General features: G+C 35.5%; 2 protein-coding genes across 2 annotated transcripts; both read right to left on the bottom strand.

Annotated features, from left to right (window-relative positions):
* Positions 1–1402: 1402 nt before the first annotated feature.
* LOC100369532 (uncharacterized) lies at positions 1403–6061 on the bottom strand. The gene is made up of 4 exons (XM_002738542.3): positions 5765–6061; positions 3170–3291; positions 2169–2284; positions 1403–1515 (listed from the first exon to the last, which is right to left on the bottom strand). Exons 1-4 carry the CDS (start codon positions 6059–6061, stop codon positions 1403–1405), a joined length of 648 nt encoding a protein of 215 aa, XP_002738588.3.
* A 384-nt stretch (positions 6062–6445) lies between these two features.
* On the bottom strand, positions 6446–15182 carry LOC100369680 (uncharacterized). Its single transcript, XM_002738543.3, has 5 exons — positions 14849–15182; positions 11441–11553; positions 10345–10466; positions 10094–10221; positions 6446–9732 (listed from the first exon to the last, which is right to left on the bottom strand). The coding sequence occupies exons 1-5, from the start codon at positions 15155–15157 to the stop codon at positions 9592–9594; spliced, it is 813 nt and encodes a 270-aa protein (XP_002738589.1). The 5' UTR covers positions 15158–15182; the 3' UTR covers positions 6446–9591.
* Between the last annotated feature and the right edge of the window lie 1284 nt (positions 15183–16466).

Raw genomic sequence — 16466 nt, 5'->3', positions numbered from 1 at the left:
CGAGGAATGGGAACGATGCTTTGATAGAGTCTCACTTTGTGTATCGTGCAAAGTTTTGCGTTGTTTACTCGGTGTTTGGCTGTCAAACGGTTCATATTTTCTATATCTTCTTGGAAATTATTAGTGGTACATTTGACAGTAAAACCAAGCTTAGCTAGAGAAATGATCACAACGTCGCTGAATTCTTCAAGTGGTGTTTCATTTTGATTCCCATCTACAACCAACCACTCAATCTGAGTGAATAAACAATGTCTGGATGGCAGCTTCTTGTGCTTCAGTAATATTCAAGGTTATTTTGTGCATGTTGGCTGAAACATGCACAGAACCGAAATGAGTAACACCGAAATATGCACACCTTGCATTGTTCACATACATTGTTATATGATGTGACAATTTATCCACGCACCCCCCCCCCCCATGAGTCGAATGAGCATATAGTTTTATCTGGTAGGCCTATGGGTTCTGAACATTTTGGCACGGTCTCTGTACAGTGTCCAATCATTGTCTGTACAGATGCCGTATAGACTTGTACAGACCCAATCCCGCCCGCTCTACAAGCCAGTACACCCTCTGTGCCGATCTGTTTGCCCCCCAGCAAACGAACAGAAAACGTGTACAAGTTCAATCAAGTACAGCGTCCTATTTTTGTTGGATTGACTCTGTTCCCGAACTGCCTGTCAGTAGCAAAATATGACACTGATTCTTCGTTGAGAGAAAGATACATATCAAGCACATAACATTGTCAAATCAAATCACAACGCTTTAAGCCTGGCAAGACCCCTTACACCATTACAGATCACAGTCACTTGGGGGCTAAAAATCAATAAATACTAATTTTCAAAAAAAATCATCCGCTATACGTATATAAATAAACGTATATAATATACGTATATAATAATGAAGGAAATACTCGCTGTTACGGCACGCCTGATTGGCTGAAAATGAGTATGCGCACTTGATTTACCCAGAACTCTGTGCGAATTGTCACTTGGAATTCTGTTTTTGGTGACATAATGTTTCAGTGAAAATAATATTCAGTGATTCATATGTTTTACATTCAACTCACCAAAAATAAGTGGAAATAAATTCCACACAAAACACCCAAAATGTCTATAAGGGATTTTACAGTATTTGAACATTATTCAAAAGGAGGTCATACATGTACGATGTAATGCGTGCAATATAAACATTGATGTTTGTTTTCTTCAAACTGCTATGTTTTATTTTCCATAGCGGGAGTATGCATGTGATGAATTGTTTTTATTCAAGACGTATTTTCCAAAAAAACAAACAAACATTCTCAAAGTTATCCAAGCATGCAAACTACATATTACGCAGAAAAAAAACATTTTTACATCAAACTATTGTTCTCCCAAACTGGCTGTGTGTTGATTTTCTTAGTTTACCCCAGCAGTGGATCAATAAGTGATATCCAATCCTCTACATCCCAATACGGGTAGTAATCCAGCACAGTCATGCCATTCACAACGAACCATGGACCCCCGTAGACTCCACCTGCAGTTAAACAGAGAAAATATACACAGTGTGTAATAATCACCGCGACATTTTACTGGGCATGCGCACATATATACTATGCCTAAAATAAACTACTATAAACAAAAAGCCAGGGTCTTTGGAAGCTGCTATTATTCAGATTAGATTTGAACTTTCAGCTGTTTTCAAATCTAGTAAGATTAAATTTAGACTGGCCAGTCCTGGCAATTTTATTGTTTTATATAATAATTTCTTCTTATAAAAGCAAATTCGGATCTGATTCGAAATTACAGTTTTATTCTTTATCAAAGAAACTATTATAAAATAAAATTGCGGCGACTAATGTCAGTACACTCAAAACATTACTAATGGTAATAGACGATGTGCGCGTGTATGTCCTTTTGAAGTATGTTTCGACCACGACCAACGGCGACACCAAACGACTTCAACTTTCTCAGGATTTTGCTGTATTTCAAATCAAACAATCTTCTGATGTGTCGATGGAGAGGAAGCGATTGTAACACGACTATCTGCGAACGAGGCTAAATATGTCGATGGAGTGGTATATTTTAGCGATTACAACACGACTATCTACGAACGAGGCTGAATGTGGCGTATTTGATGATGTACTCAGACAGTGTTATTCGCAAACGGCCTATTGAAATTTTACATACGATCATTGGCCATTTTCATTTCATGCCGACACAGTTGATTGGTTTTCGGGTGGTTGTATTCTTCAAGAAATTCTTCTTCGGTGAAGCCTACCTCAACGGCAAAGTCAGTCAGTATTCTGCAAAATAAGGGCTAAAATAAGATTCAATTAAAATATCTTTAGTTAATTATTTAATCGCGTGATTTTGAACAGGGCGATGTGACACAATAGCAACAACCAATTGGTATAAATAGTTTCAACATCGTGAACACATTCTGAAGCGTTTCGATTTTGTGGACATTATTAAAAAACGAATATCTGACGTTGGTGCCGTAAGCCATGGTGGTCAAACAGATGTTACTTCATTATAATTATGTATAAATGTAACCCCAAGCAAACTGTCACAGATACAATTATATACTACCAAACGGATATTAACAACATTGAAAAGAAGTGTTAGCTGGTAGTGTCCCTATCAACCATGATCATGGCCACGCCTATAACAGCCAGTTTAAAGGACGGTGGTCGTCGCGCCCCCGTATGCGACATTAGTGTTGATACATATTGAATTCCCCACAATACAATGCGCTCTTCTAAAGGAAATCACGAGTACGACGTGCATTAACTACCGCCGGTGGTTCCTTCAATACTCTATCACCAAAGAAATTACCTAGTTAAAGCATAGCAACATCTCAGTTTCTACTCGCCGGTCTGTGCAGAGGTCAAAGTCGCCATATTTGTTCACATCATGTAACTCATATATCGCGCACGCGTAGCCCGGCGACCACCGCCTTTTAAAGCATGATATGTTTTTGTGTGTTTAGTTCCAATGTCATCAAAGAGGAGGGAGTCGGGCTCTTCATATAAGTAATTGTTGATGTACAAGACTACGATAAACTTTTACCACGTCTATATAAATACAGTGAGTAAATATAACTCAACTGACTCACATTCAACTCTTGCTATCCCGAAATATCTCACTTTATTTCCAGGGTCAACACGTGATCTTTACGTCATACTTACACAATCATGTCAGCATCACTAACTGTATCAGGTGACCCGGAAATTAAGTCTTGGTTATCGAATAAAATTTGAAGATATTCCACTGTCTTTGTTTTGTTCAGCTGATCAACAGCACGCAGTGCCTACATGCAGAGTATTTAAAAAGCAATTATGAAAAGAAGGTATGTACCAGCATGGATTGTAATAGGAAGGATAATAAACTAAGGCACATAACATCAATCGGCATGTGTGCTGTTCCTGTGCATCATTTGGATAATCTTGGTACGAAAAAGTCAATATGAACTGTTTTCCGCAGTGGCTTAAAGAAAGCAAACTTTTATCTCCCGAAGTATTTTGATGACCAGTGAATCAATCTCTTGTTTTAATTTGTGTCCGTTAATGTACTCGTCATAGTTATGTTGAGAATGGTGGTCGAACAGCAGATTTTGTACTCCGTTTCGTTGAACATAAGAAAGTAGACACTTTTATATCGCCCAGAAATGGCGTGAGAAACCACACTATGTGTGCTGGTACAATTTAAATATTCATAAATCTGTTACAATTCATGTTTTCAGTTTTTAAAATGTATGGTTATGTTAAAGCGGGAGGTTCGTCATCTGCGCACGCGCGGGAATTGAGTCCCAGGCGACAATAACAACACACGCTAAAAACGCAAAGGCTTATGGGCAGACGCTTGTTTGTAAACAACATCACGCTATGGCCATCTGACGCATGCGCAGGTGACGACTCCCCCGCTTTAAGATGACCAGATTTATGTACATGTAACTACCAGAAGAATCTGAATTATTTACTCAATTACTTATACGAAAACATCGTACAATACAAATTCGCTGACTAATTGTCTTGTCAGTACGAATAGTGATTGACGCGTATCGCACGTTCGAATTCCATGTAAACAAACAATGTATTTTACAGGCTTGTATATGTCACTATGAGTCCCATATCGAACAGGACGCGGCGCGACGACCACCACGCTTCAATGCTAATCAATTTGTAGCGTACTATGAATTTCTATTCATCCTGATATACCCAGGTGACGTCATAGAACCAGTTGACGTAGCCGAGGTGATAGAAGAAGTAATAATTGACCAGGGACAAGTTTTGCTTCTCGGCATCACGCGCTTCCGTTTAGAGCCTGCGCGTTGCGCATTTTCTGTTAGCAGTTTTACGTACCGGTAAAGTGTGCCACATATGGTAGGATGGTGAATTTGTTTGATTATGTTTCAGAGAATGTTTTGTTTCTCCAAATCAACCTGTAATGTATGTACTAGTATTCCATAGCATCTTCTTGTTGCGGATTGAATAATCCAAATACAAAAAAAAAAAATATCCCTAGGACGAGAGACAATTTTTTTGGTCCAACCGTCAAGATCAGGTAATTATTCTGGCAACACAACCAATTTGACACTATGAACTATTCTTTGGTGGTTGAATTCCTTCATTCGTTACTTAATCCTTTTCACATATCAATTTTAAATGTTAACCAACCCCGGTCAAACTCATACACCCCCCCCCCCCACTGAGTCCGTCACGGTGACATACTCATCCAGGGTAGTGTTCTTTATCCTTTTTCGGCATTCACTGTAAAGTAGGATACCATGCTAGCGGAGATCGTAACATTCAGCAGAATGGTGACGTCAGTGCGTGTCTGATGATTGTTTCTTAGAAATCTGTCGTGGAGTTGTACACTAAAAATTGTGACTGTGACTGTACTATCAGGGGGAAATTCTTCTTCTCTGGGGTTCTCCACACTATTGCGTCCCCTTGAGGTACGGGATCGGGAAAGTCAAATAGACGCACACAACAAAATACGTTTTAACTCTCGTCTTAGTCGGTCAGTCGAGCACTCTATAAGACACAGCGCCCTGGGGAAAAGTCCCCAAGACTATTGCAAGGCTGAACCAAGACTGGACTGTGTCTGTCGTGGTGTACTCGCCAAGACCAACTAAAAACAACTTTATTCATTTTCAAAACTTTAAGCAATTACAAAGCAGTAGTAAAACTCTAGGACGTAACCTTCACACATACAGCCAATCACACTAAGTACTGAACACGTCATATCTTTTGATTAATCGTTCACTACATTAATAACTGCGAATACTAACTGTCAGAAATAGTAGTCCGAATAGCGACGGTTATCTCGTAATTAGTTCCAAATCACTAATTTCCGTCCAGAACCTCAAATGGGCCGAAACGATGACAGACACCCCAGCCATTCGTTAGTAATCAGCTAATTAAGTCGATCAACAAATACGCAAAAACAAATTCATCACAGTACATCCATTTTATAATTCTCTTGACTCTAGGCTTACTGAAAGCGATGATAATACAATAAACTTTTTACATAAATGACCGCAAAGATCACGCTGAGAGCAAGAGAACCACGAGACCTAATTATGTTTGTCTCTCAAATAGCATGTCACTCTCTCTTGTCATCGCGTCAAGCAGCCATGGAATGGTGTTCGGAACAGTGGACACATGGTGGGCAATAACGTGTCTCGTAAATCTCGAGATCTCTCACTATAACAAGATCCAAGCGCCTGCGGCAATCCGTATATATAATTTGCGTCTAACGTCAATTTGAAAATTACCTACCTGAAGTGAAATAAAGGAACCTCTGAAATAAGGAAGTGACAGTCCATGCAGCACTAAATACACGACATCTGGTCCATAGTAATCAGCTGCATCGAATACCCCTTGGTATCCCATCTTACTATCAGAGCACTGAGAGTCGAAATACATTGTAATATGCACTGGTGCATCGGCATTACCCCCATGGTACACGTAGCCCAGTTTCGGTGAAGGGATTGGTAATTGATAGTAGTTGGCATATGTTTGACCGAATATCAATGCTTCTAGAAACACTATCACAGAGAATAGTTGGAGCAACATCACTAAACAGTGAAAATAGTTGTTAATTTTTATTACAGCTGTAAGGCGTTGTAAATTGTAACTAAATGGCAAAGATCTATTCCAATATATAAATATGAGTGTGAACAGGTGTGTACATTGATTATCAATAATATATTTTATATCGGGATATCAATTGAAAAGTATACAATGTGTTATCATAATGATAGAATTGTTTAAACACCCAATGTTTGGTCAGTGACTGGTCATTTTTGTCTAACCAGGGATTCTTTATTTTTCTATGTGCTTCCACAACCTTATGTCTTTTTGTTTCATTTATTGACCTCTGGCTGAAAAAGTGAACCATTAGGACACTCCAGTAAAACATGTTTATCAGAAAAGTACGTAATACGCCACAAAGTGCACTGTGATTTAACACATAGGTTTATTTTTCATCCAACGAACACGAAAAATGACATAATGCAATTTGGTCAATAACATGCCTTATCAAACAATAACAAACATACACATTGCATCTTTAATGGTGTTAATTTGTAAGCATTTCAAATTTCAGTCACATTGGGCATCCTTCGGACAGCCTACTTTTGCACGCGACACCGTCGGTCTTTGTGATATGAAAGTCCGGGTGTCTTGATAGAAGATATAGTCAACAATATCAAATGATACCATGCAAAAACCTGTTTATATTCACGTGGGAATTTCCAGCCATTCCAGCTTGTTTTCACTGATTGATATCTTCCACCGATTGTAGCAGTTCCCGTGACGCCAATCACGATATCTAGCCTAGTATGACTGCATAAACCCAATACTATGTGTGAAAACTTCTTTGATGTACGTATTTTCGATGTTCATTTTACACTCAAAGTCAAATTGGATGGTGTGACAGGGGTTTTATTGGGCATGTATTTTAGAGTCTTTTAAAACATCTAATACAAATGTAAATAAATAATTTTGATTGGGTTTCATTATGATCGAACCATATGGTATCAATTATTATTGCAGTCATATTTCGGTATTGCAGCCAAAAAAATACTTTTTACTTCATACAGTTTCATTATGCTAAATGGATTTTATATTTGAACTCGCTCGTTTTGGAACGAGTCTTATTTTGCTCGGAAATATAAAACATCCTCGACTGTGACAATATTTACGTCACTATATAGGTAAATACGTATCATCACCAGTCACATAAAAGTTGTATTCTGTTTAGAAATTTAATTAGTGTGTGGAAACTTTGGGCTCTCCTGTTTACACATTTTTCCTGTCAACATTGTAGTCCTTCCGTCATCACGCATAACGATAAAAGAGGAAGTAACAAAGTAGTAGTGAATTTTCATAAGGATTACTGGAAACATGACATCAAAGTGAATGCCCCAGTTTCTTATCCTCTTCTGTAGACTCTACGATTGCAGTTACTGCCCTCAGCGGTACCTATTATACATAGAGACAAGTGGCTCGCCGGGCACCTTAGGCAGAGTCGCGGCAACAAAAGTCTGGAACCGAGTTCACTGGCCAAACAAGATCAGTAGCTACAATCCATGGTTTAGAGCAAAACAAGTACATATACCAGTAAAAGAAGTACTATATTCTGATTCTATGTACAGTCTCATGCGTAAATGCGAGTTATTGGGTGGCACGTTGGATAGCTCGCTAATTAAAAATATACCCTAATTATTGGGCATCTGTGACCAAACTACCTACTTCAAGTTGACAACTGCCAATTTTCGTACAATCTCCATACTTTTTTGACCCTTCTCAAGTAAAAGACTGCAATGTAAACAACGAAAAATATGCAAGGCAGTGTGCCACATAAAAGTAAAACACTGTCATAATCGTCATTCTTACAAATGTATATATCACATTACAAAGATGAAAAAAAAAAAATTTAAAATATGGAATCATCTATTGAGTTTGAAGAAAATCGATGCAAAAATGGAGTGAAAATAGCATTTTATCTGTTTAGAGCATTTTACCGTTGTTTCCAGTATATATATTGTAATATTTCAAAATATTGCTTGGTGACGCATAGTAAAACAGATATTGTGTATTTTACAAAATACTTTTGGATTTCTAGAAATATTAAAAAAATATTTTTAGTGGTTTTCTTAACAAGAAAATGTGTTTTCATTATGGTCCATGGAAACGGCTTTTAGAATGATGTTTTTATGCATAAGTTCACATACTTACTGTTGACTGTCAAGCCAACAAACAAACAAACAATGTAAATACATTGGGTATGAATTACATCAAAATAAAAAAAATATTAATATGCTTGTGAAAAGTAAATTTACAAGATATGTCAATATGAGTATTCATTTTAACGTGTATTTCACGTGTAAAAAACAAAACAAATGGCCCAGAACTTTCAAAATGACTTATAAATGAATAACCTTTCAAGCATAACAATTTATAACTCACATTTCATGGCTTTGTTGTTTCAAAACTCGGCATTACTTGTTTAGTTTCATGGTTATTATTAGGATACAAAGATGAAATATCGGGAAACAGGTCGGTTTGGCGAACTTCTAGATATAATTTCATGCGTTTGAACACAATTTTCAAAAACCTTGATTATGATTATTACGTCGTGCACGGTTTAAAATAGTTTAAACACTATATAAGTAATAAAGAGGGCGCTGTGGCGTGCGTTTGTTACTTGGAGGCCAGAATTGATGCGCAGGTTGGAGTTGGGAGTACTATTAGTATTAGTAGTGGTTATACTAAGCTCTGTGTCACTATGGCCTGGTCGACGGAGGTGAAGATGACCAGGTTGTAAGAAGGAGATTACCACCCAGGGTGAAAATACAACAACAGGGGCGGATACAGGACTTTTTTATGGACTAAGTCAATGCTTTTTTTATATTATACAAAAACAAATTGAATACATTTTTCAACCCCCCCTGAGGAATCAAACAGTAGTAATGGTTAATCCAACAACACATATTAATCTGTACCATTATTTACTGCTAAATATGGTATTACCCTCACTGTGTTCTTAGTATGATTGTTTTGAAAGTATATGTAGATATACAATACAGCGATATGATGCCAATAACGTCAATTCAAGATTTCGTTAATTTAAAAAAGTTCATTCTGAGAATGAGGTTGTTGGCACTTTCAAGTTAGCTAAATTAGGATTCTGACAATTCAGCATTGAGTCAAATTCACTAAAATAGCATGTAAATAAAAGTCTCACGTACATCACGTGAGTTGCAATGAACAATTGAATCATGTTATTATAATTACTCCGCCATTTTTAATAGGTTGATGTCAATGCTGCCAAGACAATCTTAGTATGATTGTTTTGAAAGTATATGTAGATATACAATACAGCGATATGATGCCAATAATGTCAATTCAAGATTTCGTTAATTTAAAAAAGTTCATTCTGAGAATGAGATTGTTGGCACTTTCAAGTTAGCTAAATTAGGATTCTGACAATTCAGCATTGAGTCAAATTCACTAAAATAGCATGTAAATAAAAGTCTCACGTACACCACGTGAGTTGCAATGAACAATTGAATCATGTTATTATAATTACTCCGCCATTTTTAATAGGTTGATGTCAATGCTGCCAAGACAACCATCATCCAATCATAGTTCGCGATTGGTGCAGCATTTGGTGTACCACATGGAGGCTCAATGACGCATCCGGGTTCGCCTGGTAAGCATGTCGGCAGTGGTGGACCAACCTGAACAATGAAAGATTAGTTTAAAATGTACATGGGAATGCAAATAACAGATAAAAATACAAACTCACAAGACGTATTTGCCTATTTGCAGAAACCACGATACTGCCATGTTGATGCCTTGGTCAATCTGAACACAATGACGTATTTTAGAAGTTTGGTATACTATTTTTACGTCGATGCTAAATGTATGACACTGTTACGTCAGTGTAACCTGTGCGTGTGTACATGGTAACTGTGTTGCAAATATAGCATATATTTTGGTAATTTTTAGTGCAAAATAATACATTTATTTTCAACTTCTTCTTGAAGCCCAATTTGCTTTGAATGCGTGATTTATACACCCTCTGACGTTTATACTTACACCGGGTTCTTCGTAATCTTCTAACAGTGGATCAATAATCGCTGTCCAATTACTGAGCGTCCAGTCTGGACGAAAGTCTAAGATCGGCATGTCATTAATCAGAAACCACGGAGTTTGATACACACCACCTGAGTAATAAATGACTCATACAATGTGAACATAAATATACAAAACAAATAAAGTGTTCCAGTTTTGAAATAATTCTGCTTTACAAACATTTTCAAAATAAGAAAGGTGCGATACGAACTTACGTAGTATTGCTGATTGCCATTCATACACACAGAGATGTCCTGTCTTCTCGTCTTCAAACTTATCATAAAATGAGTCACGTGTAATATTCGAACTCAGACCTGTTGCCAACTCAGCCAATGCACTGTGGTATGTGAAATGCACAAAATAGATTCATGGGATATGATAATTATATTTGATCGAATTAAAAGTAAGAGTGAATTAATTTGTATTCACACGTGCATCATAACAACCCACGTATAATTAGAAACAAGTAATTCAGCCTGTCATTTTAGCTATAGCAGCCTAAGGTTAGTTTGGACGTGATTCCATTGGCGCATGCGCATTGACCGACTTTGGGGACTGTTTTCGATTGCAATCTATTTCACGAAACGTTATTAGTCATGTGACCTTTTCCGCCATATTTTTTTTCCCGAAAAATGGCAAAAAAAAGTTTAAAATCTTTTTCAGAACCACTGAAGAATATGATCTGAAATTTGTTTTTTTAGCATCTATGTATAATGCTCATTAATGTTTGCGAAGTTCTTTGTTATAGAAACGTGCGTTTGTCTGCCATCTTTGATTTCTTATTAAACAGGAAGTAATTATTTTACTGATGCCACATTTATCCGTTTATTTCGAAAATTGCCATGTTGCATCTTTGTAACAAACTCCTTCACCTAACAAGTATTTCAGAGCAGTAATTATGATTTCTCCTTCATCTTGAACTTTCGCCAAAAATGAATATAGTTCGAGGAATTTGTTTCTCATGAGTGTTTTAACCGATTAAATGCATATTTGGCATGTAACATATATGGCCATAGCTTCTTACGAGAAACAAATATGATTTTTTCGCCATCTTGGATTTCTGAAAAATGACAACAAATCGAAACAGTTATTTTTCATAAATGCGTTAACCGTTCATCTTACTAATTTGCATGTAGCGTTTATGACCAAATCATCTCATGAGAAAAAAACAAAAAACAAAAACAAGCATATATCCGACAAAGCTGCTCTTAATTATGTTATGCAAATGTACTAGTATCTGAAATGATTGGTGTGATATGACGTCAATGTGATTTCAGTTTGAATAACGCAAAGTGAACGAAATGTACATACTTGATGATGTCACTTTCTGTCGTATTCACTGAATACTCAATCTTATCTTGGAATAAACTTTGCATGTACTCCACTGTCTTCTTTGGCATTAGACTGTCAACGACACGAGTTGCCTGCAACGCATCGTTACGGTGGAGTAAAAACAATGATTTTGTTAGACACAAAATAAAATTCGTTTGATGAAAATGCGCATGCTCTTTGGATAAATAGTACGTACCGGGATACAACGCACACGCACATTTACGTAATTCCTTATTTAAAAATATCAGTGAATACATTTGTGTGCGTCACGGTTTATTTATTTCACAATACACAATTACTGTGCATATCTAGCGCCCAAAGGTTTTAGTGACGTATGAATAACGTTAAATTATCAGAATGATAAACCGGCCATCGATCATAGGCGTTTATAGAAAACCATTACGACATAATGTTGGTGATGAAATAATTAAATTATGAAGATATACTCCAAAACACGGGTATGTACAGTGAATTCGTAGTTCATGAGTGTCTTCGTGGTTTATAACGCCATTGGAAGACTATAATTTTGTGTATTGCAAAAACAACGTGTTTAACTATGTAAATCATAACCGCGTGTAGAATATTGAACAGCACTTTGAAAATATAAAACATCTGCCCATATTGACACTATGACATATGATATCGGGTTAGCCATGCTGTTGTTTGCAATGAGACTGTTATTGAATCTCTAGAAATGCCGGTAACTCGACATGTGGGACAAAGAAATGAAATAGGGAAAACACCTAAAGGGGTGTATTGGGGGGGGGGGGGTGATTGGACCATTAGGCAGTTTGATTCTCAACTCAACAGGCGTCTGCCATTTTCTAACATCAACGCTTACTACGTAATGGAACTGCATTTTTTTATAGGCCAGTATTTGGTACACGGATACTGATATCAAGCCATAAAGAAATGCAATACATAGTAACAGTCACAGTAATACGTTTTTTGGAAGCAGAAAATTACATATGTGAGCTTCATTTTAGCTGTACATTGGCGTAGTACTGATGTCACTATATGTATATTGATCGTGTCATGACTGTATCTCTCTGCCCCGGCATACAAGCACGAGCTCGTTATTGTGATTTTTTTCGAATGTCAACAACACTGAATTGCTTTTTAGAAGCAGACTGAGTAAAAAAAACAACGTCTCATTCTCAAAGTCTCACATCCTGGTATTTCATTTCGGGATATTACTAATCAATGCAGTTTTAGCATTTTTTAGGAAGAATAATATAAATTTTGTTGCTATGGTTTTGTCTGCAGAATTTACCCGAATGTTCGACCTTGAAGAGTTGAGTCACGTGACTTGTAAATGACGTCTGTTTTCACGACAACTTTATGCATTTACTTCTATCCGACATGGTTCACTGGCCAGGTGAAACGGGAAGTCAATTATTGTAGTGTCCATTTTTTATGGCTACGCTATGGAGGTATGGTTGATTATTCACGCTAAGATAGCGTGAGAAGACTACAGCATTTCAAGCATGGTACGACGTTATTTTTTCAATCGATTACGAGAAGTGATCAAAGAGGAACAGGAGGAGTATGTAAGCTTCGATATATATATAGAACATCTCGTTGGCATGTGATATCCGGGGAAGACGTTTAGTTCATGCCGCCCATCATTAGACTATTTAATTTGGCATTTATTTATTCATTGAATATATATATTTCATTATTGAATTTGGTATTTAATTATTAAATTCTTATTTTATCATTAAATTAATTATTATTAATTATTAAATTCTAAAATTTTTACATTTTTCATTTCATCATTTTTATTATTAAATTTGTATATTTAAATCGTATATTTGTATTATTAAACTATGAAATGCGGCTAGAAAGTCACTTTCATTCAATTAGGGAGCTCAAATTTGTTATAAAACATGGCGGTCGAGGGTATCACTAGAATCTAATAGTCTCTGAATTATTGTCAAATGCCTTCTTGTTATTGCAAGATCGTTCGATTGAGTGGGAGCGTCGTCGATCAAGCGTACTGTCGTCTGTCATGATTTATCACAAATCTGAAGCCCCTTAAGTGAGTAACAGTGAATACAAATTAAATGCTAAAATTTATGAATTTAATAACTGAATGGGAAATATAATAATAAAATAGATACATTTAAATCTCAAATTTGGAATGGATTCAGTGCCATAAGATACCGTAATTCGATATAGAGTAAAACGTATTTAGGCCACATACCATCAGCTCATGAAGCATTGCCCATAGAAATGTTGAGATAACAACGAATACCTCCTGGGGCAATACTTTGTATTGTGACAATCAGGCTGATGGTAGTGAAATATGGGCACTCTTATGTTGTACCTATCAATTTCCAGACCAAGAGAAACATTTATTCGAGCATTTACAGAATACAATGAAAATATATGAAATTTGTCAGAGGTAATATTTACATTCTCCGTGGACACTGATGTTGGTTTCATTGCCAACAGTTTATAGGAGATATTCATTATTATTCACACTACACATGAATTATTAAAAAAAATGTTTTGATGTGTTGTGTTGGTGACTTAAATATATTGTATACATAATTTTGTCTGACATTGTGAAATTCATTCGTTTTTATGCAAATATTTTACCAAGTATTTATTTTCCATACGCAAGTTGTTGAACACACGACACAGTTTGTAATTTCATTCAGCTTCTCTCATTCATAATTCGAAACAAATAAAATGCACAAATATATAGAGAATATAGAAAATATGTTTTCTGTCATAATCTTGTCTAATTATGTAAAATTATAATTATCATTGGTCTACAAATGAAAAACATTTCATTATGAATTATTCTTAATACACCACTGAATTTTCTTGTCAAAGAATTTAACAAATTTGAAAACAAAAAATATCTATAGTGATAAACTATGTTTATCTTAAAAAGCAAACACTAAAGTGTCAAGTATCAAATGTAATGATATTCTACTTCACTGAAACACGTTAATTGAAATAGCTTAATGGGACTGCGTATTATACGACTACATTTTGCTTTGTTTAAAGGGTTGTTCTTGTTTTGATGTGGGTCACAGAACATCGTAAGAGTATATGTAGACGGATATAGTTTTAATATGAATGCGGTTCAAGTTAATTTTAGTGTCCGTACTGTAAACATTACATATCAATGGCAATCTACGACTCGTGGGTCACAGTTCACAGCCGAGAGCCACCACCCTCTGCTGGCTACGGCCATATAAGAGAATTACAAATTATGGTGTTTTTAATGGGTTTGGCTGAAGTTTACTGTCTTATTGAAGCGAGTCGGTGTAACTGACCCTTCTCGGTGGATCCCCATTGTCATTCGGAGGGTGGTGATGATAGTGTTGAGGATAGTTTCATCTTAAAAAGTTAGAACGAACAAATACATACCCGCGTGGCTAGATACGATGATTGTACGTGGGGCAGTGGAAAGCCGTGCAGGGAGAGTCGTACCAAGCGTGGTCCGTAGTGGTCAGCAGTATCTAAAATTACTTGAAGCGGTCTACCGTCTTCTGTGGACTGTAGACATAGGAACATGTCGATCTGCACAGGTGCCGAGGCGATACCATCAGCGTAGACATACCCGAGGCGATGCCGAGTTACAGGTATCTGGTAGTAGTTTTGTAAGAGAGAAGAGCTCTTCACGACATGCATGAACGATAGACACAGCGCCACAAAATAATGTGTGTACGTAGCCATATTGCTTCACCTTACCTTAGCAGTGAGCAGACAGATGCATGACGGTTAACAGCGATAGACGACACTTTCACTTTCCGGGATGTAGCATTATGTTAGTATGTTTATATCATTTAACCTTTGTATTAGCATTATGTTGGTATGTTTATATCATTTAACCTTTGTATTAGCATTATGTTATCATGTTTATATCATTTAACAGTTGTATTAGCATTATGTTATCATGTTTATATCATTTAACAGTTGTATTAGCATTATGTTAGTATGTTTATATCATTTAACAGTTGTATTAGCATTATGTTAGTATGTTTATATCATTTAACCTTTGTATTAGCATTATGTTATCATGTTTATATCATTTAACAGTTGTATTAGCATTATGTTATCATGTTTATATCATTTAACAGTTGTATTAGCATTATGTTAGTATGTTTATATCATTTAACAGTTGTATTAGCATTATGTTAGTATGTTTATATCATTTAACAGTTGTATTAGCATTATGTTATCATGTTTATATCATTTAACAGTTGTGTTAGCATTATGTTGGTATGTTTATATCATTTAACAGTTGTATTAGCATTATGTTAGTATGTTTATATCATTTAACCTTTGTATTAGCATTATGTTATCATGTTTATATCATTTAACAGTTGTATTAGCATTATGTTAGTATGTTTATATCATTTAACATTTGTATTAGCATTATGTTAGTAGGTTTATATCATTTAACCTTTGTATTAGCATTATGTTATCATGTTTATATCATTTAACAGTTGTATTAGCATTATGTTAGTATGTTTATATCATTTAACCTTTGTATTAGCATTATGTTATCATGTTTATATCATTTAACAGTTGTATTAGCATTATGTTAGTATGTTTATATCATTTAACATTTGTATTAGCATTATGTTATCATGTTTATATCATTTAACCTTTGTATTAGCATTATGTTAGTATGTTTATATCATTTAACAGTTGTATTAGCATTATGTTAGTATGTTTATATCATTTAACCTTTGTATTAGCATTATGTTAGTATGTTTATATCATTTAACAGTTGTATTAGCATTATGTTAGTATGTTTATATCATTTAACAGTTCTATTAGCATTATGTTAGTATGTTTATATCATTTAACAGTTGTATTAGCATTATGTTAGTATGTTTATATCATTTAACAGTTGTATTAGCATTATGTTAGTATGTTTATATCATTTAACCTTTGTATTAGCATTATGTCAGTATGTTTATATCATTTAATATTTGTATTAGCATTATGTTAGTATGTTTATATCATTTAACAGTTG

The sequence above is a fragment of the Saccoglossus kowalevskii genome, chromosome 16 (genome assembly GCF_978046115.1).
Source record: "Saccoglossus kowalevskii chromosome 16, keSacKowa6.1, whole genome shotgun sequence".
Classification (NCBI taxonomy): Eukaryota; Metazoa; Hemichordata; class Enteropneusta; family Harrimaniidae; genus Saccoglossus; species Saccoglossus kowalevskii.
The sequence above is the reverse complement of the archived record's forward strand: the minus strand, read 5'-3'. Positions and strand labels throughout refer to the sequence as shown.